Source organism: Leptonotus elevatus, chromosome 1, assembly GCF_054856555.1.
Source record: "Leptonotus elevatus isolate MCC_2025b chromosome 1, RoL_Lele_1.0, whole genome shotgun sequence".
NCBI classification, from domain to species: domain Eukaryota; kingdom Metazoa; phylum Chordata; class Actinopteri; order Syngnathiformes; family Syngnathidae; genus Leptonotus; species Leptonotus elevatus.
The window spans coordinates 55675761-55696643 of record NC_141239.1 but is presented as its reverse complement, the minus strand read 5'-3'; the positions used below and the strand labels follow the sequence as shown (position 1 = coordinate 55696643).

The following is a 20883-nucleotide window of genomic DNA, read 5'->3' as shown; positions in this document are numbered from 1 at the left end:
ACAACATGGTCAAAGGTAGAAGATGTGTGTTTAACTGACAGCAATTGTTTTTAAATTATGATTTTACAAGTCCGGCCCACACGGTAATATATTTTGCTCCATGTGGCACCTGACACCCCTGCCATAAAACAATGTCTTGTAACGGTCACTCTTTTCAGGAAAATATGCTCAATCTCTCTGGATAATATCAAGTACAGTATTTGTATGTAATTGAGAAAATAAATAGTATGTCTACTATGAAAACTGTAATTTTGTGTTTTCATGTGTAGAATGGAGATAAAAGTGCTCCGCAAGATTACAGTGCTATGCCCCTTCTTGCTGCCCCTCCACAAGTAGGAAAGAAGATTGCATTTAAGGTAATCTTTCTTTTTTTTTTTTTTTTTGTTTTTTTGTTTTCCTTGTTTAAACCATGATGATTGTTTTGTGTGCTGGCTGTGTTTAAAGCGCCCACCTGGAGAAACTGCTTTTGATTTATAGTTGGATTTTTACACAAAATAAAACAAATTATACAGTATCAAAAACATTCTAATTATCCTACTACTACTACTACTACTACTTCTACTACTTCTGTTCATCTGGTGGTGTATAAATGGAAGGAACCTCAGCAATAGTACATTCTTGCCTTCCTCCAAGTAAAATCACACCACAGCAAGCCACCTTAGCTCCTATCCCTGATGGGAACTGTCGTTGTGGCAGTTGCAGCCAATGTAACTACACTTACCACTGTGCGTTTTAAACATCCTCATACATAAAATAAATATCATTTAGAGTTGTCATATCTTGCAATACAAAACCAGTCCTTTACTTTATAATGTGTCCTTGTGGTAACGTATATGTGGGTAAAACAAGTCTAGCCCCAAAGACACAGCATTGGCTTTGTAACTTATTATGACATATTTTCAGGGGGGAAACCGACATATTTCTATCATATGACGGCTTCATCTGCCCAACATCCAGCTAGATCCTTTTTAACTCTACACTATCGCTAGTCACGAAGACACTCTAGTAAATAGTTCCAATAAAGAAATATTTTAAAACACTCATTCTTTTTTTCTGTTTTTTTTAAACAAATGAAATCTAATTCATTTATTCTAAAATATATGATCAAATATGACTCAACAATCCAATTGGCTTCTTTCGTTAGTCTGCCATTCGTGGAAGACTGTACAGTGTGATTTTTCTGCAGCCTACAACCTGGAAAAGGATGATCATAAAGATATTCTTTGACGTTTCCAGAGGTCGTGTTGGTTTACATTGCTGAACCTTCTTTCGAGTCACCTTTTTTACATCCATATTTGTAGAAAAAAAATAATTTGGTGTTGCTTTGAATTCCCTGATTGATTGTCTTTAAATTGTCTTGAAGAAAAGTATAGACTAAAACCATCAAACATTTGTTTTTGTTCACAGCTGCTGGAGCTTACTGAGAATTATACACCAGAGGTGTCGGAATACAAGGTGTGTAATTTTTCTGTAAATTATAAAAATAAATCAAATCCATGTATTATTTGAGCACAGTGAAGTTGTCATCATTCATTCAAATGTTGCTTTGCATTTTAGGAGGGCATGATTGTGAGATATGACCCAATAACAAAACAAGTTGAGCTGGAACTACTTTCTGCTGCACAAGGTGAGACTTTACTTGACCACACATGAACAAATCCACATCATCATATAACTTTCTGCCTATGTTGTTATATGGCAAATCTGTCTAGCCAACCAGGGACGTGCTCTCAGGGCAGACAGGAGAGGCAAAGCACACAGAACTAATATCAAAAGTGCTATAGAGATAAAATTTGATTGAAGTGCTTCAAAGATGAATGGATAATTGATTGTTCAGAGCTAAATGTGAATAGTATTTTCCAGCCTCTAGGTGGCATTAGTGTTTCATATTGGATGTTACTGACACACTTTGATTATGCTTGTCAAATTAAAATTTGAGAGATGAGAAAAAGAAGCAACTCGTGGACTCCTGCCCATTTTGTTTATTGAAAACTAAAGACGAGTTCACAGTCCTCACTAATGTATGTAATATTATTAGGGCCAGAGCAGCAACCGCTTCAAGGTCCCTATTGTACCTGTAGAAATTATTAGTCTTCCGTCTTCTTCTCTGAAAAGAATAGCATTTTAAAGGACCTAAATATGTACGAAAACTCGATCAAACTCGTTGGGCCTGCTGAATTTTTTTTTATTTTAGAGTTGTCTGGTTACTGTTGTTGGCTACAACAATTGGGAAGCACGTGTGTAGCACCCTAAGATGTACAAAACAGTCAGTAGAAGCCATATCCTAAAATGTACGGGAAGTGAGCTATGAATTTTTGAATGTACAATTTTTGCACATTCACAAGGGTTGTACTTTTGCCCCCTTTGCCAACATTTTGTATCCGATTGACTTCAAACTTGGTCTGTATCTTTTCATGGCCTGGGGCAACAACTGGGGTGAAAATGGGAAATAATCTAAAGTTTGCAAAATACTATATGGCGGGGCATTGAATTTTGCCTTTAATATATTGCCTTCGTCATGAAAGAGGAAATGCTTAAAATATCCCCTATAGATGCTCCAAAAAATCCCAAACTTCACATGTATCCTAATCGTCATGCCCCACATCAAATATTGTGAGTTTGCGGCAAAGAGCGCGGCCATTACGGTGCAGAAAAGTCGCTTCTTTAACTTGACCCATAAGATTCTATCTGCTCAAAATTTCACACATTTGATGAGAGTCGAGTCCTGAAGACATCTATACATTTATATTTTATTGTAGTGATAGCGCCACCTACTGGCAAAAATAAATACATGTTTGTTTTTTCTATGAAGTTTTTCTCCAAGCGGCTTATTTGCCTCATGTTTGCTCAGAAGAGTGTTTAGGCCTTCATGATGTTACAACACGAAGTTTGTGAGTTTTCGTGAAACGCTGTGGGCGTGGTAAGGCAAAGAAAACAATGCCGATTTTGAGGGCCTAAACATGCAGAAATACCCATGAAATTTGGCACACATCTGGCCTGGCAAAATGAGCAATTTTGTATTGTGTATTGTGTGATTTTGTTTTTTGTTAAAAAAAAAAAAGACTCACTAGCGCCCCCCAGAAGTTTTTAACAAAGCAGCCCCGGTTATACGGTTCAGCCAGCCCTACAAAAATTTGGAGGTATATGAATAAGCCCAAGACCGAAAAAGTCTCTTGGAGCCATATGTTAAACTGAACAGGAAGTGAGCTATGATTTTTTTTTAATGTCCAATTTTGGCCCATTTTTGCGCATTCACAGAGAGGTCATACATTTGGTTCTTTGTCCTAAACGGTAAACCCGATTGACTTCAAACTTCTGTCAAGACCTGGGATAACAACTGGGGGGGAAAATCTTGAGTTTTCGAAATACTATATGACGGGGGTATCAAATTTTGCATTTCATCTTGGCTTCACCACAAGGGAGAAAATGCTGAATTACTCCTGTGTGCATGCTCCAAAACATTCCAAATTTCATATGTATGTGAAAAGGAACCCTCACTGTAATGACAGGTTTGCTCTATATGATTTATTTGGTTGTTTTTAACATTAATATGACATTCCTTTTTCAAAAATCATTTCCAGTTTAATATATTTTGTAGAAACTTTATTTTGTATGTACATTGTTATTTATATCGCAACGCATTCAGTGCATAGTGGCGTAGAATGGCAGCTGGCTCAACTGGTGAGAAATTTCGGATACAAAGAAAGCAAGGTAAGCTCGTAGCGTTCCTAAAAACAACAACGTCACCCTCCCCCACGCCCTGCTCTCGTCATTCATTAGACGCATTCAAGAGTTTTTAATCATGCCTTTAGGAACGCGATGAGGCTTACCTTGCTTTCTTTATACCCGTTTCATTGCTCGACACAACAACAATGGCGGCGTATGCACAAATCCATTTCTACAAAATGTATTAAACTGGTAAAGATTTTTGACTAACGAATAGAATAGAATTGTTATGTTTGTAACAACCAAATAAATCTTATAGGGCAAAATTGTCATTACAGTCAAGGTCTGAAGGTCAATATTTGGTTATTCATATAGCGCCACATACTGGTGGAAAAAAGTACTGCTACGTCGAGCCCATTGAAAGGGACTCAGTTGAAAATTTGTCCCCCCCCCCAAAAAAAGCTTTAGGATGTTGATCCTGCATTGTGACTAGGCAATTACAGTGCTGCAAATATTGATGATTCACCATGAAAATAAAAGCTGCTGTAACTTTCCCCAGATCACCCTGTATTTTCAAAATGTCACATATTTAATGAAAGTCCAAACCTGAACACATCTACAAAATTATTTTTTATCTATAGTGATAGTGCCACCTTCTGGCAAAAGCAAATAGGTGTTTTTTTCCTTTGATGTTTTTCTCTGAGTGGGTTTACCAAATCATTACCATATTTGTTTGGACGAGTGTTTAAGCCTTCATGATGTTGTAATGCAAACTTTGTGATATTTCATGATAGGCTGTTGCCATAGCAACACATTGTTGCCAAAAAAAGAAAAGGAATGCAGATTTTAAGCATCTTGACATGGACGAAAACTGCACTTATCACACCTGGCAAAAAAAATAAACTATGTAAAAGGTTGGTGGGGCAATTAAATAAATAAATAAATACAAATTCTGATGTGCCAGTACCGCAAAATGGCCCGCGCTGCGAGGGCCCTTTATAGCTGTTCGCAGCTCTAGTCATATTTATTACTGCAAAATTGTGTTATAGTGAAGCCTTGCTTAATGGTGATGCCTTTATTTTGTTAAGCCCAAAAATATGCACACTCTGAGTCATGACTTCAGCCAGAAAAATAATACCATGTACTGTGAGCTATATTCTGGAATTGCTGAACAAAATAAGCCTTGAAGCTGAAGAGAGCAGAGAAGTGTGTTCACCCCAAGACAAAAGTCATACATGTATATGTACTGTATATATGTTGACACAAAAAATTTAATTGAAGTTTTCATTTGAATAAAAATCTATGTGTTCCTTTACCAGCCCCTTCTGAGCCTGGCAAGTTTGACCTGGTGTATCAGAACCCAGACGGATCAGAGATTGTTGAGTATGCTGTGTCTAGAGGATCCAGGGTAATACTAAACATACTGTATATGGTTTTTTTTTTTAATGATAAAAATATGTTTGTTTAAAGATGCTGTTTTCCATGATGTTTGCTTTTAATGCAATGCTATTACATTTTTAAAAAGCATTGTCTTTCGTAAAGTGATGGACAACAAAGGTCCCACATTTATTTTCTTTAACTTAAATAATCTTATAAAAGCAACAATAACAAATTGCAAAAGTCAAAGTAAGTACTGTAGTGGGGTGGGTTTGGGACACCCTACCCCAATTGAGAGTACACTCATCCATTATCTCAATATCACAAAAAATCTGGGTTTTTAGCTGAGAAGACTAGATAGAAGAATCCCAATTTACAACTAAGAGTTGAACCTACTTCTAGTCTATTATTAACTCATTCACTCCTGGCCATTTTCACTGAAGCAACACTCTTCACTCCCGGCTGTGTTACTGGATATTGACAGATTTTGCAAGGTCCACAGAATATTGTGTTCTATTGCTATAAAAACATGGAACCTACCAAAAGAAAGATTAGAGTCTCTTCTTTCGTCAGGAAAAAAATATATTTGTATCTGTTTCCTTTTTGCAGCAATTAGCATTAGAATATACTGTAGCTAAGTTTCATCATTATTCACAAACATGTTGAAAACGCTGGCCCCCCCAAAAAAGAGCTTGTTGCAGCATGGCCCTGGCTGATCGCTTATACTCTGCTGCGACCTGCTGTCCATTTTTTTGTAATACTACAATTGCTTTAAGCGACCTCTTCATGTCAGAAGCTGTACCAAAGCCTTCTGTATGCTCTAGCATTAAAATAAAAAAATAAAAAAAAACATGTTTTTTTTTGAACGTATAAAAACTTACGTTTTTGGGAGTGAAGGACAAAGTATTAAAAACCGTATTTATAAATTTTTGGGTTTGAATGAGTTAATTGAAAGCTGGTGTACTTTGTTTTGAGTGTGTAAATAACAGTCAAAGTCATGATTTTACTGTATGCCCACAGGTAACAGAGCGATGGGAGTCCCTTCTGGAACCAAGACTTGTGATTTAAATATGTGCCCAATTCTATCCTCACTTTATTTGACCAGACATATTAGGTTTTACTGTAATTACGCCACAATGTTTTAATGTCACTATTTAATTTCTTCATCTTCAGGGTACACAAACAATTCAGTTTTTTTAAATACATACTGTATTACCATATGTTATTCAAAATGTGTATCAGATTTCTTTGATTGCATTTTTACATTAGTATTTTGTGTGACTGCGTAAGAAATGTGAAATTTTTTGGCTGCTTGTATTTGGGATCTTATGCTTTTGGTAGTGGCCCACAGCTCCTGACCATAGGTGAGAGTTGGTACATAAATCGATCAGTAAATTGAGAGCTTCCCCTTTCAGCTCAGCTCCCTCTTCACCACGACAGACCAATAAAATCACTGCAGATGCTGCACCGACCCGCGTGCTGATTGATCTCCAGCTCCATCCTTTCCTCACTTGCAAATAAGACAAGACAAGATAGTTGGACTCCTCCACTTGGGGCAGGATCTAATCCCCAGGGGGCACTCCTCCATATTCCAATTGTGGACCATGGTCTTAGATTTGGAGGTGGTATTGTACTTACTCAAGCAGATAATGTCAATACTTTTCCCATCTCCGCCTACTTTGCCTCTGATTGTCTAGCGGGTGTTAATTTGACTTTTGGTGGAATTGCTTGTTACTCTTTTGGTGGATTAAATATTTTCATTTGCTATGGCGTGGACACATTTAAGCAAGACACACATATAGGTCGGGTCTCTTCCAATAATATCTTATGCCGGAAATATGGAATGTTTTAAGCGCTACGTTTTTGTATCATTATTGACATATATGGCAAAAATGTTTTTCCCCCCGTATTTTACAGCCCTAAATCCAACCAGCAAATGAAGGCAACTGCTAACCAATCACAGTCACAGAGATGTAGTTGTTTTCAGAAATGGCGTTTGACTTTGTTGCTAATAAACTTTTGAGTTGAATAAATGCGCACAAAACTACACCATTGGTTTCTGTTTATCTTCTAGATTTCAGGATGAACTGCCATTTTTAAGTAACATATTTCTGCACACTTTTGCAGTTGTCACAACGCTGCTGTTCAGCCTAAAGCATATTCGATTTCGGTTGAGGAAGTAGCTACTGTCTCGGTTTGATGCCCAGAGATTGTTCTTGTTATTGCCAACATATACAATTGTAGGGTAAAGAATGTTTTTCCAAATCCTCTGGTAGGAACAAAATAAGAATGCTTTTTCAGAGAGATATTACCTTAGTACCTCGAGTCATTCTATATTGGTGTGGTCATGTGGATGATATTATTTGGAAGAAATTCTGGCTCTTTCCTAATTGTTATTTGATAACAGATACGATTAGAGAAGTTTCATTTAAAATAATTTATCGTATTTACCCTACTAAAGTGTATATTGTAAAAAGGTTTAAGAAAAACATTGATGTATGCTATAGCTTCTGCTGTGACTCCAGAGACTATGATTCATTTATTTTGCCAACGTCAACAAGTGACATTTTTCTCGTCTAGACTGTGTAAGAACTTATATTGCTAAAGATTTTGTTTTATTTGGTAAGAATGTTAATTTTGGTTTTGTTGAACGTAATGGGGAGAAAAAAGCAAATATGTTTTTGGTTAATTTATCAATTTTGGCGAAATCCATATATACGTAAATGTAAATTTCTGTGAATGAAGCCATCTCTTTTAGCTTTCATTAATGAACCCAGGCGTTATCATTTGTCAATTAGACTTGTGTTGAGTATAACACATTTTTATAATTTTATTTGAAATGTATATTTAGTTTAGTTTAATATTCATGTGTTGAAAAGTACTTATTTGATGTACAGTACCTGATGTTTGATTGTGAATTAAGATTGTTGAAGAAAGTTTGTTTACTACTTTGCTACTGTCTCGTGTCTCATTTACAGTATTATACACAACCACTGGTGTATCGTTTTTTTTTTTTTAATGATCAGGACAAGCAGCGAACTAACAACTCTTTAATGGCAATTTGCAAAAGTTACTGTCGGCCGTAACCACGCCAGAACTAAACCACACACGCTAAATTATATATATATATATATATATATAAATAAATATATATAAATATATTTATTTATTTATTTTAAATGTTGCCTTCATGGACCGTTCAGACCATAGAAACTACATAACCCGCGACGCGGCGACCCAACTACAAGGGTTGCTACATTAACGTACATTTGCAAATGTCCCATCTATCCATTTATGTACAGTTTATTAGTTTGAAAATTAAGACGAAATTATACAATTCACAACGCGTACATGCTGCAAATTTCAATGACCCAACAAATAAATTATTCTGCCACCTAGGGGTTCCATGCAGTTGCTGTGCGCTACATGCATCCGTGTTTTTCCCCCCAGCCATCCATCCATTTTCCGAAACGCTTTTTATTAGTAGTATAATTATTATTACTATTAACAACCCTAGCCCTATTATTATTATCATTCTTACTATTACTTATCATCGTTACTATTTGCAAAGCATCGTCATTTTCCGTAGGAATTCAGCCTTCTGCAGCAGTCTCATCAGTACCACTTGTTCGACGCCTCTGGTGTGTCGGATGGAGCCACTATTTGTGCAGTCGTTTGATTAAGATACACATGGAGGGGCATTTCGTACGCGTTCGTTTCTGAGAGGTTTTTGACGGGTGTAAAGACGAATGCGTCATCTTATTTGGACGTTTAGGACTTCGATTCGGCTAAAGAGACGAGGTGAGATGCTTGGTTATTATTGAATAATGGTTAATACGGTGATATATAGCCAGAAATGTGTATTTGATCAAAGCGTTAGATAATAAAATATCTTTGTTTGGGCATGCAGTCTGTCTTCGCGTTTTGCCTTTCAATCGGATGGCGTCCACCCACCAATGACAAACGGGGTTTTTTCTTCCCATTATTGTTGGTCTCCAATTAGAAAACAAAATCACAGTTCTGGTTCGAGCTCATACAGATGAAAAATATTGTCTTTTCATGTTCATGTTTTGCATTACTGTATTATCCACTGTTGTGATCGACATGGTGAGCAGATTTACACATCTAAAATCATGTCATTATTTACACAATTTAATGTTTCAGGTCACATTTCTGATTTAATTTGATACAGGCTGTGGGGCCTAACTGCAGCAAGTTTTGAGAATGTGTCTATATGCAGGACTAAATAAAATTGCTAAATTATTGAATGATTCAATGGTCATTTAGAGGGGATATATTTAGAAAAGATATGAAAAGAAAAGGTATGGTGAATATTTATACAAAAGCAACTGCATTGATTAAATTACATGGGCTTTTTTTTAAGATGGTGTAATTGGGGTGAGTTTTAATAATAACATTAAAACTCCAGACCAGAACCCTCATTATAGTGTTAAATCATCTTGTCTCCTCATGATGTAGTTAAAGATACCGGCCAATAATAATATATTCCTTCAGTGTGGAGTGTTCAAGTATCTTTGTTCTTGCACAAACTTGCCTGTCTGAGAGCGCAAATGTCTCACAGTGCAAGTCTTCTGCGGAAGTGATTTGCCAGTGCACATCTTCCGGCCAGATACCTCTCTGAGCTTGACACAGAGGCTGCAGTACACTTTAGGCTTGAGGTAGCAATCGTGAGTAAAAAAGTTCCACAATGCACCTTGAACTTTAAGTGAATAATATTTCATATTTGGTGGCATAACCCTTACTTGCAATAACTGCATCAAGTCTGCAACCCATTGACTTCACCAGATGGTATCATTTAAAAGGCTTTTCTAGGCCTTAAACATTTAAACTATTTCCCTTTTTTTTTGTAGGTTATGAGACACTGACAATGTTTTCAAGTCCTTGCAATCTCACTTCTAACCAATCAATTTTGATGGAGAGTTTTTACCATTACCAGGTAAAATACCACACACACACACACACACACGCACGCACGCACGCACCCACACACACACACACACACACACACACACACACACACACACACACACACACACACACACACACACACACACACACACACACACACAAACAGTTAGAGGGAAAATACGTTTTATTATTTTTTTCCTTTTGGACACACTATTACAGTTTACATCTATCACATCAAGTGCAACATTGACATCTGAAAGAAGGCCTGACGGGTAGAAGCCATGGCTTATTAGTAACCCGTCCCCATCAATTCTTACTAAACGCATCAGTCATATACATTGATTATGATAGTCATTGATTCATATAGTTATCCTTCAATCCCAGACTTATGTCTGCCCCCCGCTCAGTTCATCTTGAATGTCCGTGTGTAATTTGTGGCTAGTCCCAATCATTTGGAATTGGTAAATCTGTCCCCAGACGCCAGCAAGCGTCTTCGCTGATCTTAGATCAGTTTTCTCACATGATGTGGCTTCCAGAAGGGTAGATCGGCTTGCATTCTGACAATTGCGTCCACAGCAATGTTTACTCGATTTTGGTCAGCTGAGCCACCACTTTTGCCAGCATCCAATGATGCTTAGAAGGCTTTATACCCGACACCACCTCCAGAGTGGGTACAGCTCTCCAGATCTTGATACTCCTGAGCGCTCACCAAGGCCAGCCCACCCAGCAGAGTAGCCCCCGCCAATAGCGTCCCAAAACCATGTTCACCAACCCCATTGTAATTATTTAGAGCAGATTCATTGCAGCTACAATATAACAAATTTGTTTGTTTGTTTGTTGCATCAAATGTCCAAACTGAATTAGAGCCAAACAATGTTTACATTCTTACAGGAATAGCAATACATGTTACCCTTAGCATTGTCAACAAGTACTCATATGCTATATTTACATTATTCAAATCATAAAAACTCCAGTTTTGAGTTAATTAGTAATATGTTACAATAATTTATTTTGGATAAGACATAATCCACAATTTAATGATGTGAATTACTGATTGCAATTATTGTCTCTCAAACTCCGCCAATTCTTCCACTCTTTTGACGATCTGTGTTTTCTTTTGGTCAGATGAGTTTTCTTTTGTTTGAATGAAAATCCGACAGTCTTTTGTCCATGTGTTCTTGATAAGTCCATTCTTTCTCAGTTGTCGCGCCCTTTTGGCAAATTTTGTTTAGTCAAATTTTCAAGTTTACCTTTAAAGGCACTGTCCAACGTTTTGATTATTATTAAAATACAGGATGTTTAAACATGAACTCCTTCTCAATCTACACCTCTGGGCTTAATGTGGTGTGGTGATTTTTTCCTCAACCTCCCCCTTCCCAGTCTGTATTTTGCAATTTTGTGTTTGTTTTGCCAGCAGCGGGACGTTCAGATTGTACAGACAGTTGTTTACTCTCCAGCCAATCGCAGAGTGGGGGGTGGCGGGGGGCGTGTCACTGTAGGCAGACGGGATGTTGAGTTGAGTGACTCGAGTGAGAAAAAAAAAAAGGATACCGTGGATAATGCACGGTCGAAAACAAGAGTGAATCTTGGCTTGGCATTTACCTGCTTCCGAGCTCTGAAGGAGCGGCTTGGATTGAAGAGTGACGCAGAGTTGGCCTGCTTGCTATTCGACAAGTAAGTGCCAAACAGAAAAGAAAATGTTAGCTTGCTGATTTAGCGACATGCTAGGTTAAGTCACATTGACAAGGGTAACTCTGCAATATAGAACGAGGGTCCAACTTTTTTTAATATCCTTATATTTACACCTGGCAATAAGTGAAGCTAAGCCAAACACTGCAAAAACTGAAATCTTAAGTAGGATATAATTTCTTAAATTTCACTTAAATTTGCTCATTTTGCTCTGACAAGTTATTTTTACTTAAAATAAGATTGTAAGACAAGATCATTCTGCTTATTTTAAGATACGTATTACTTAATTATCTTATTTGATCAAGCAGTCTTGGCATTGAGTGTTAACAGCCAGTTACAGTTAAGTACTGTAAGGCTTAAAACAAGCATTTTCCACCTTTTTAGATGGCTAACCAACATCAAAGGCCCTGAACTAAGGTTTCATGAATTGAATTTCTTATTTTAAGATTTTGCATAATCTAGTAATAATATAAATGGGAAAAAATATAAGTGTGAAAATAATCAGACAAAAGTTCAATATAGCACTTTATTGTAAGCATTTTTTTTCTTGTAAAAATCAGTTTGTTGTTTCGTTATATTTACGAAGCTCATTTTTCCTCCCTCCGGCCAGTATAGTTCTAGCTCAGTGGTCTAGTGGTAGAGTGTCTACCCTCAGACTGGCAGGTTGTGGGTTCAATCCCTGCCTGGGTCATACCAAGTATTAAAAAAAAAAAAAAAAAAAAAAGACACTGCTTGACACTGAGGCCAAGTTGGACGAATGTATTTTAATCAATAATATTATTATTTATTTAGTCAATATTACTTGTTTTTAGTCTAAAAATACTATTTTCAAGACCGCTGTGGTTGATATGGGCCTACTATTTTTATTTAGGTAAATTTAAGTAAAATTTTCTTGTTCTGTTGGCAGATAATTTTGCTTATTTGAAGTAATAATTTTCTTATTTTACTTATTTTTTTTCTTAAAATTTCTACTTTCCTTTTTGCAGTGAAAGGCTGTAGCAACCTTTGGGGGTGGGTTGGGGGTTGGGTAGTTTCCGATGCTCTGATGAAGGCATCACAGACAGTCTTTTTAGGAAGCTACACGCGCTATTGGCTATTGTGTGGTAGTTGAGCCTGCTGTTTTGTTCTTGAAAACTGTTGTTAGCTCCACACTTGTCCTAATTATTTCACCATCGTTACAAGGCGAATGTCATTTTGAACCATTATCCCTGTCGGTGATCCCCGGTGCATAGTCTTGGATCAGTAATGTGACCATTTGCAAGATACCTCGTCACTCACTCTCGCAGATTGCTTGGCTGAGTGTGGTCAGAGGCAGGGGGCGTGAACGTTGAGCTTGTATGGGTTGAACCATGGGTCCGTTTTGAATTGTTTGTTTACAAACAAAAACTGTTTGATTACAAACAAAAACTGTTTGATTACAAACAGAAATGGTCAAAATTCCGGACAGTGCCTTTAAGTTTGAAACTTTCTATTAGAAGAGAAATCTATTTCTTCCTGTCAACAAACCTTATCAGAACTGCCGGTGGTTGTGTCCCCCCAGTTGGAAGCGAAAAGCACATCTGAATGTGCACTGGATCCTCAGTTAATTCTTTAAGTTGAATTGTTTTTTGTTCCACAGTCTCGTTCATTGAAGTTTGATCAGAATCATCTGCGCCTGTGCTCTCACCGGAGGGCTGTGGCACGGCTTGATCTTGATACCTGTGACTATCACATCGTTGATACGAAGATTCTGTTCCAAATCATCCACTTTTTGTTTCAAGGCAACAATGCGTCAATCTTTTTCTTGTGTCTCTCTACTCAACTGCTGAATTTCCTGCAGAAGTGGCTCGATGTTTTTTTTTTCATTTCAAGTATTTCAGTGGCCACTTCATTGAGTTTTGCAAGAGAAGATTTGATCTCCTCAATCTTGCCAATTATTTTTCCACCAGTCATTTTGCAACAATGTAGTTAAAAATCACAGTGTTAAAATCAACAAAATAGTTAAAAATCACAAGCGAGTGCAGGAGTGAGTACAGATGCGTCCTTCCTCAACAGATGCGTCCTTCCTCAACAGATGCGTCCTTGACTTAGGCATACGCAGGGATCAGAAAAAGAAAAACTTGACATAAACTTACTGGAAATAGAAACACGAATAGGGAAAGGAGTGGAGATATCAATATCTGAAAATGTAAGTCAGAACCCGGGTCGGAAAATATGTTATATAGATTGGGGTCGTAATGTTCAAAATAAGAAAAATATTGAGCCTATAAAAATGTATGAAGGAACATGGTAGGACAAATTAAAAATCTATCACGTGAAACATGAGGACAACTGGAGGACACCAGTGACCAAGACAAGAGAAGAAAGAACAATAGAACTTACTTGCTGTTGACATGCTGGGTCGACAGGCTGATGGTGATTGCGGGAAGACTTGTGGCAGACAAACTTGCAGCGTTCAAGGCGACCCTGTGTGCTTCCTGCTGGGTCTTTATTTGGTCGTGTCATTCTGTCTGAGATAAATGTTTTCGTAGTGGTTGTCTGGAAGTAAGAAGCCTAGGAACTAAGTACGGTACAATCAAATTGACAAGACAACAACACACACATGGATGATTAGTAGACACAAGGAAAAAGGCTGACACGAACAGGTACCGACCAAAATCTAACAAGCAGACAAGACATGATTAAGGGATACAGGAAAACAACACACAACACGAAACAAAACTAAATCTAATCAAAATAAGGCAAAAGATCATGACATACAAGGAAGAGGTCTGACAATAAAAGGTGAAAGCAAAATCCTATAGCGCAGACACAAATTGAACACGGTAAGAGGAAAACAAGACATGACATGAAATAAAACTAGATATTTTCAAAACAATGCAAAATAACCTGGCAAGAGCCAGATTGACAATGTGAATCACAAAAAGGAGTTCTCCACAATATCAATCTAGGACTGTTCTAGTGTAATTTGATTGAAAAAGGCAGGGCATTCAGTACAATACTTCAAGCTGATTGGGCAATTCGGCAACTTATGCACATTTACAAAACTTTTGTTTATAACCAATCACGGCAACGGATGAAAACGTCGTAGTCGTAGGTTTAAAAAAAGAAGAAGCACGAATATCTTTACCAGCTAAAAATGCATGAAGTGCCTCTCGCTCTTCTTCATTCAACAGGGAAACTGTGAGCAATTCTGCGAGAACAGAATTAATTGCAGCGTCCAGGCATTCATCCATTTTAGGTTTGTTTGTTTCCCATGGCCTTGGCCATAGCCGCATATCCTACCCCCCAAAACACAATCTTCGTCCAATCCACCAGTGGTTCTGATCGGTGAAAATCAGCGGGCTCAGTATAAGATGGATTCTCGGGTGTTTGTGAACTCACAAATCCCGGGAGAATTCCTCTTGCAGGCAAGGTTACCCTAAGAAAGCTCATCAAGCAAAATAAAATTGAAACATAGTCGCCAATGAAAAACTTTCCAGTCTGACAAATGACATATGACAAAAGGAGTGGAAGGGTTGGAGTCAGGTGTAGGACTGAGTATGCAGTAGTGATCCATATCTTGGCACAGTTGTAAGCAAAGCAGGCTCCAGAATGGCAATAGACTCAAAAGCAGCATGAACAACGTCTTGTAATTGGCTGGTGACCAGTCCATGGTGTGCCCGTCATCTCACCGAAAGTTAGCTGGGATAAGCTACGGCACACAAGGGACCCTAGTGAAGATAAGCAGTACAGTAATCACCCACCATTCAGTTGTCACAGTCCCGCTATATCACACATTTCTTTTGTAAGTGTTATTACAGTTGTTACTTTATTACTGTGGGAAAGCTGAACAACATTCTCACATATAATGTTTCTAACAATTATTATTATTATTATTATTATTATTATTGTTATTGTTATTATTATTATTATTATTATTATTATTATTATATCAAGCTTTTTATTCTCCACGCTTTTTTGCTGTGTAACAACGCCTACATAATATTTCTGATTTACACCGTTCAAATTTGAACTTGCTTAAAAATTTCACGCCCCCCCAGAGTATATATCGTCTGATTCCATATTACTTACAGTATTTAACGTTAAATAACTTTTCCCTAATCATTTTCAATGGGACAGACATAGAATTTTTTCTAAGTCCCACTTTCCACGCCCACTTCCATACATACAACTGATCATGATTGCCAGCTCTCTGATACTGTTCAGTGTTCAGCATTTTCAGCATTCCCACGCAATTTCTCCAGAAATTGCACTTTGTCTAGTTCATTATACTGTTTATAATTATCCATTGCTCTTGCGCCGTCTCAATATATTATGTGTTTGAATTGCTTTAAAAAATTGTTTAAAATGCACAAAACTAATTAAGTGTTGTAAATTCTATAAAAATATGCATGGCGTGTATTACATAAGCTATTTGTATATCATGGATTTCACTTATTCCAGTGGTGGTCGGGAACATCAGATAAAGGTAGTACATTGTGCACACATTTATTACTCTAACATTGTGTCTTTCTGTTTCTAGAATAGAGAAGCAAAACTGGACCTTCCTGTTATTTTGTGCACGCAGCCTTATCCAGAAAGCAGCATGCATGTTAAGGAACATGAGCAGTGTGAAATGGAACGCTGTACTGAAAATGTCAACGCCGAGTTCCTGGACACTATTTTGCAAAACCGGTCAGTTACAGTGAAACATCTGAAAGGAACAGAAACACAAAATGAGTGTACAGAAACATCCATTTGGTGCCCTTTTCACTCATACTTGATTGGGAATCTCTCATAGGGATTTTCCTTGCCAATAATTAATCTTTGTTTACATCATGCCTTGAAGTGCAGACAGAACAACCTTAGTTTTCTAACTTGTGCATCTCTGATCTCTAGGGAGGAAAATTTTGAAGACTATGGTGAACGGAAGGATGTAGATTACTCTCCAAGCAGCCCAAGCCAAATTGACTCCCAACCCAAATGCTTCTCAAATGTTGGCTCCTCCCTTCCATCGAGGTTGGTGGTTAAAAACAAAACATTCACTTGCATGTGTATGTTTTTCAAATGGCTAAATACAGATGAATAGATATAACAATTGAGTAGTGTAGGGGTTTAACTGACTGCTTCAGTTATTGTCATATTGTACGTGACTGGTAGAAGGATGGTGGACCCAAATGCGGGGAAGCAAGGCAGCGAGGAAGGGATGACGTGCAAGAAGAGAAACTTTAATAACACACATATAGTGGGAAAGGTGAGCAGACAAACATGACTGGACGGGACGAGAGTAGACTGGTCGCCATGACTGGACGGGACAAGCGTAGACTGACAGAACGTGGGCGACTTGGCTGAACGAGGATGAATTGACTGTGACAAGGACGACTTGGTTAGCTGTGGCGGTGACGAAGACTACTTAGCTGTGACGACAAAGGCTACTTGGCTGTGAGGACGAAGGCTACTTGGCGGTGAGGACGAAGGCTACTTGGCGGTGAGGACGAAGGCTATGAAGGCTACGAAGGCTACGAAGGCTACGAAGGCTACGAAGGCGGTGAGGACGAAGGCTACGAAGGCTACGAAGGCTACTTGGCGGTGAGGACGAAGGCTACGAAGGCTACGAAGGCTACGAAGGCTACGAAGGCTACGAAGGCTACGAAGGCTACGAAGGCTACTTGGCGGTGAGGGCGAAGGCTGCGAAGGCTACGAAGGCTACGAAGGCTACGAAGGCTACTTGGCGGTGAGGGCGAAGGCTACGAAGGCTACGAAGGCTACTTGGCGGTGAGGGCGAAGGCTACGAAGGCTACTTGGCGGTGAGGGCGAAGGCTACGAAGGCTACTTGGCGGTGAGGACGAAGGCTACGAAGGCTACTTGGCGGTGAGGACGAAGGCTACTTGGCGGTGAGGACGAAGGCTACTTGGCGGTGAGGACGAAGGCTACTTGGCAGTGAGGACGAAGGCTACTTGGCGGTGAGGACGAAGGCTACTTGGCGGTGAGGACGAAGGCTACTTGGCGGTGAGGACGAAGGCTACTTGGCGGTGAGGACGAAGGCTACTTGGCGGTGAGGACGAAGGCTACTTGGCGGTGAGGACGAAGGCTACTTGGCGGTGAGGACGAAGAAGACTTTGCAGTGGGGACGAAGAAGACTTGGCGGTGGCGGCGAAGAAGACTTGGCGGTGGAGATGAAGAAGACTGCGGTGGGGACGAAAAAGACTTGGAGGTGAGGACGAAGAAGACTTGGCTGAGATGGAGGAGACTTGGTCAAGACGAAGAAGACTTGGCTGATACAAAGACTAGACATACGAACTTCCACACGTAACATAGGAAATGCTCCCACACTGACAGGACAAAAACAACAGAAGTAATACACCAACACTAATGAGACACACCTGGGGGAACACAAGTGGCTGAGGGCACTGATTGGTCACACGCAGGGAAGGGCAGACACACACAGGTGGACATGGTTAGACAATAACGAGAGATGGGAAGAAACCAGGAACACAAGATTACCTTATTTTTTAAATAATTTTTTGGGAGAGAGAGCTCAGTATTGTTCATTCGGTAATCTTACTGATTCGACATGTCATCATCATTACTCGCTCTCTTTTTTTTTCTTTCCCCCCCTCTTTTTCTTTTTTTTTCTATGTGCGTGAGTATGTGCATATGTGCATATGTGCGTGCGTGTGAGTGTGTGCTCATTAATTCACCTAAAACCTATTAAAAATAAATCCCATACCGTTCACCTAAACCGAATACTTCAGAATCCAGCTAGAGTCGTAAGGTTGTCAGGAGACCCGAGGAAGGATCAAAGAAAAGAAAGAAAAGTGAAATCCAGCACCGACCAAACATCACCTACTACCCACCGGGTTACCAACCAGAATCTTTCACCAACCTCAGAAACATCTAAATTCCAACAAATTAGGGAGACCTCAAGAGACCAAAGGAAAGACTGACGAAAGGAAGGAAGGATAGATTAAGCAGAGTGAGATCCACAAATATCAGCCTTCACCGATTCAACGACCAGAGGAAGAAGCAGATTGTGTTTGAATTTTGGTAGATGCTGATGTGGTGGATCTGGCATGCATGAAAACCTCCACCAAAGAGGGGAACCGTTGATTCCCCGGCCAGGACAGAGCAAACACAACCCCCCAGCCCCCCCAGGCCACGGCAGCGCCAAGGCACAACCCCCGGGTCCCGCAGAGGCCACCGGCCAGAGAGCAAATCCAGGAGCCAGGAGCGCCCCTCACCCCAAAACGGCCCGCGCCCCAAGCCCAACGCAGCAGAACTCACTTGTTTGAAATTTCTGCTTCTCTTTGAGAGCCAATATTTGAGTTATGTCAGATACAGCGCTGATTGTGTGGAGTAAAAAAAAAGAAGAAGGAGAGCCACAAATGCCAATGCATTTTCAGTTGTTTATTGAATGGGGCAAACACACAAAGCACACAAAAGCAATATTTAGAAAATACATTTGGTGCAATTTGTCTTTATTAAAAACACATCACAAATAATTGTGTTTTAGGTGAGGGGGTGCTGGATTGGATTTTGGGCATTTCAGTTCATTTGGATTGGGGAGTATTGCTTTGATATACACGAAAATTGTTCATCAAGTTACAAACCACAAAAATAATTACATTCCTATGTCAAAGTGCCATTTTCTCTTGCATGTGTATTAAACCTCGTCTGCATTTCCCATCACTTTGCTAGGACTCAAACAGACTCTAAGGGCTCTATTTTTGTAGACGGTGCATGCGAAAATGTCGGCGTTTCCTGGGAATTTGGCTGACTGCGCTGCGCCATGCTGGGTAATCCGGCATAGTGAAGGTGTGTCCATGTACCTGGCACATCTGACAATATGGTGGCTGAAAGTCGGTCTAAACTTACGCCTCCAGACCACGTCTAACTCCTGACACAAAATACACCACTTGTCCACTTGGAATTTTGGTGAGTTTGATTGAGGTGCAGGCAGACAGATACACAAGCGCCGTAGACATGTGTGGTGGCTGTTATCCTATTTCATTAATAACAGTGGGCACCAATATTGAGTAAATAATCAATTCATTGAACACATTACATTATTATTATCATGAGCACATTAACTATCACAGCAGGGATACATGCAGGAGGTCCACGGACATATTGAAATCATCAATAGCTCATTCAGTTGTTGATGAAGGCATCCATGCTCTGGTCATGCACGTACCACTGCTTCCTTTTTTCCATTGATATGTCTTCATACCACATTTAAAGGAATCAGAGGAGTTGCTTTGTTTGGTGACAAATGAAGTCGGTGTTCATGCCCACAACGTCACAAACTGCATTTTTTTTTTTTATGTGCTGGCTTGCACTTGTTTGCGAAATTACTGAAACCTGGAGTAATATAACATTCGCGCAGGTTTATGCAGCTCGGCGTGCCGGACTTTCACCGGTCACAAAAATAGAGCCATGTGTATTTGCACCTAAAGTACTCTTTCTCATTGATTTACCAATGATGAGTTAACAGTGTGGATAATTTTGTATCTTTGTTTTTTAATCTATCTTTCTTCAGTGAAGAAAATACAACTCAGAAAATGCGGCAAATGTTTACCAGTGAACTGCTGGATATTAACTGTTCTCAGTGCTGCAAGAAAGTGAATCTGCTCAATGATTTGGATGCTCGCCTTCGAAACATCAAGGCCATCAGGTTAAGTATATGCACTCATACCAAAACATACAAGCACAGATCCAATGTTTAGCCTGAGCTCTTTCATTTCTGTTAAACTGTTACTACAACTACTTTGTATTATGTCAGAGAGCATTTGATTAATTCTTTCTAATGAGATTAATAATAAATTTTATTTATAAAGGTAAGCCTCGTAGCATTCCTAATGAAACAACATGCAATCGGGAGAGTCACCCTCTGACACTACGTGCTCTCGTCATTCAATAGACACATTCAAGAGTTTTAATCATCCTTTTAGGAACGCTACAGAGACTTACATCACTTTCTTTATACCAGTTTCGCATTGCTCGGCAGAGAGCCAGCTGCTATTCTACGTCACTATGCACTGAATGTGTTGCAACGTAAACAACAATGGCGGCATGCGTACAAATAAAGTTTCTACAAAACATATTAAACTGGAAATTATTATTTTTAAACGAATCCCATAGATATGTCAGTAACAACCAAATAAATCATATGGAGAAAAGTTGTCATTACAGTCAGGGTTCCTTTTAAGTGTTTTCCTCCACATACAAAAAAGCTTAACGTGACGTAATGTTGGCATAAGT

General features: G+C 39.0%; 2 protein-coding genes across 3 annotated transcripts in view; both read left to right on the top strand.

The window, feature by feature from the left end:
* The window catches only part of coil (coilin p80), an 89324-nt gene extending 82234 nt beyond the window's left edge, over nucleotides 1–7090 (top strand). The window contains exons 3-7 of the mRNA XM_086070749.1: nucleotides 270–356; nucleotides 1408–1455; nucleotides 1558–1627; nucleotides 4986–5074; nucleotides 6064–7090. Coding sequence (XP_085926875.1) covers nucleotides 270–356; nucleotides 1408–1455; nucleotides 1558–1627; nucleotides 4986–5074; nucleotides 6064–6111 — 342 coding nt within the window. The 3' untranslated portion in view covers nucleotides 6112–7090. The remainder of the gene's footprint in view (nucleotides 1–269; nucleotides 357–1407; nucleotides 1456–1557; nucleotides 1628–4985; nucleotides 5075–6063) is intronic.
* A 1346-nt stretch (nucleotides 7091–8436) lies between these two features.
* Nucleotides 8437–20883, top strand: part of rab11fip4a (RAB11 family interacting protein 4 (class II) a) — a 32027-nt gene continuing 19580 nt past the window's right edge. The window contains exons 1-5 of one of the 2 annotated variants that reach the window (XM_086070730.1): nucleotides 8437–8844; nucleotides 9915–10000; nucleotides 16166–16317; nucleotides 16522–16641; nucleotides 20162–20296. In XM_086070730.1, the coding sequence (XP_085926856.1) occupies nucleotides 8793–8844; nucleotides 9915–10000; nucleotides 16166–16317; nucleotides 16522–16641; nucleotides 20162–20296 (545 nt within the window). In that variant the 5' untranslated portion in view covers nucleotides 8437–8792. Of the gene's footprint in view, nucleotides 8845–9914; nucleotides 10001–11477; nucleotides 11647–16165; nucleotides 16318–16521; nucleotides 16642–20161; nucleotides 20297–20883 lie in introns of those variants that run through there. The other variant, XM_086070738.1, reaches the window with a different exon arrangement.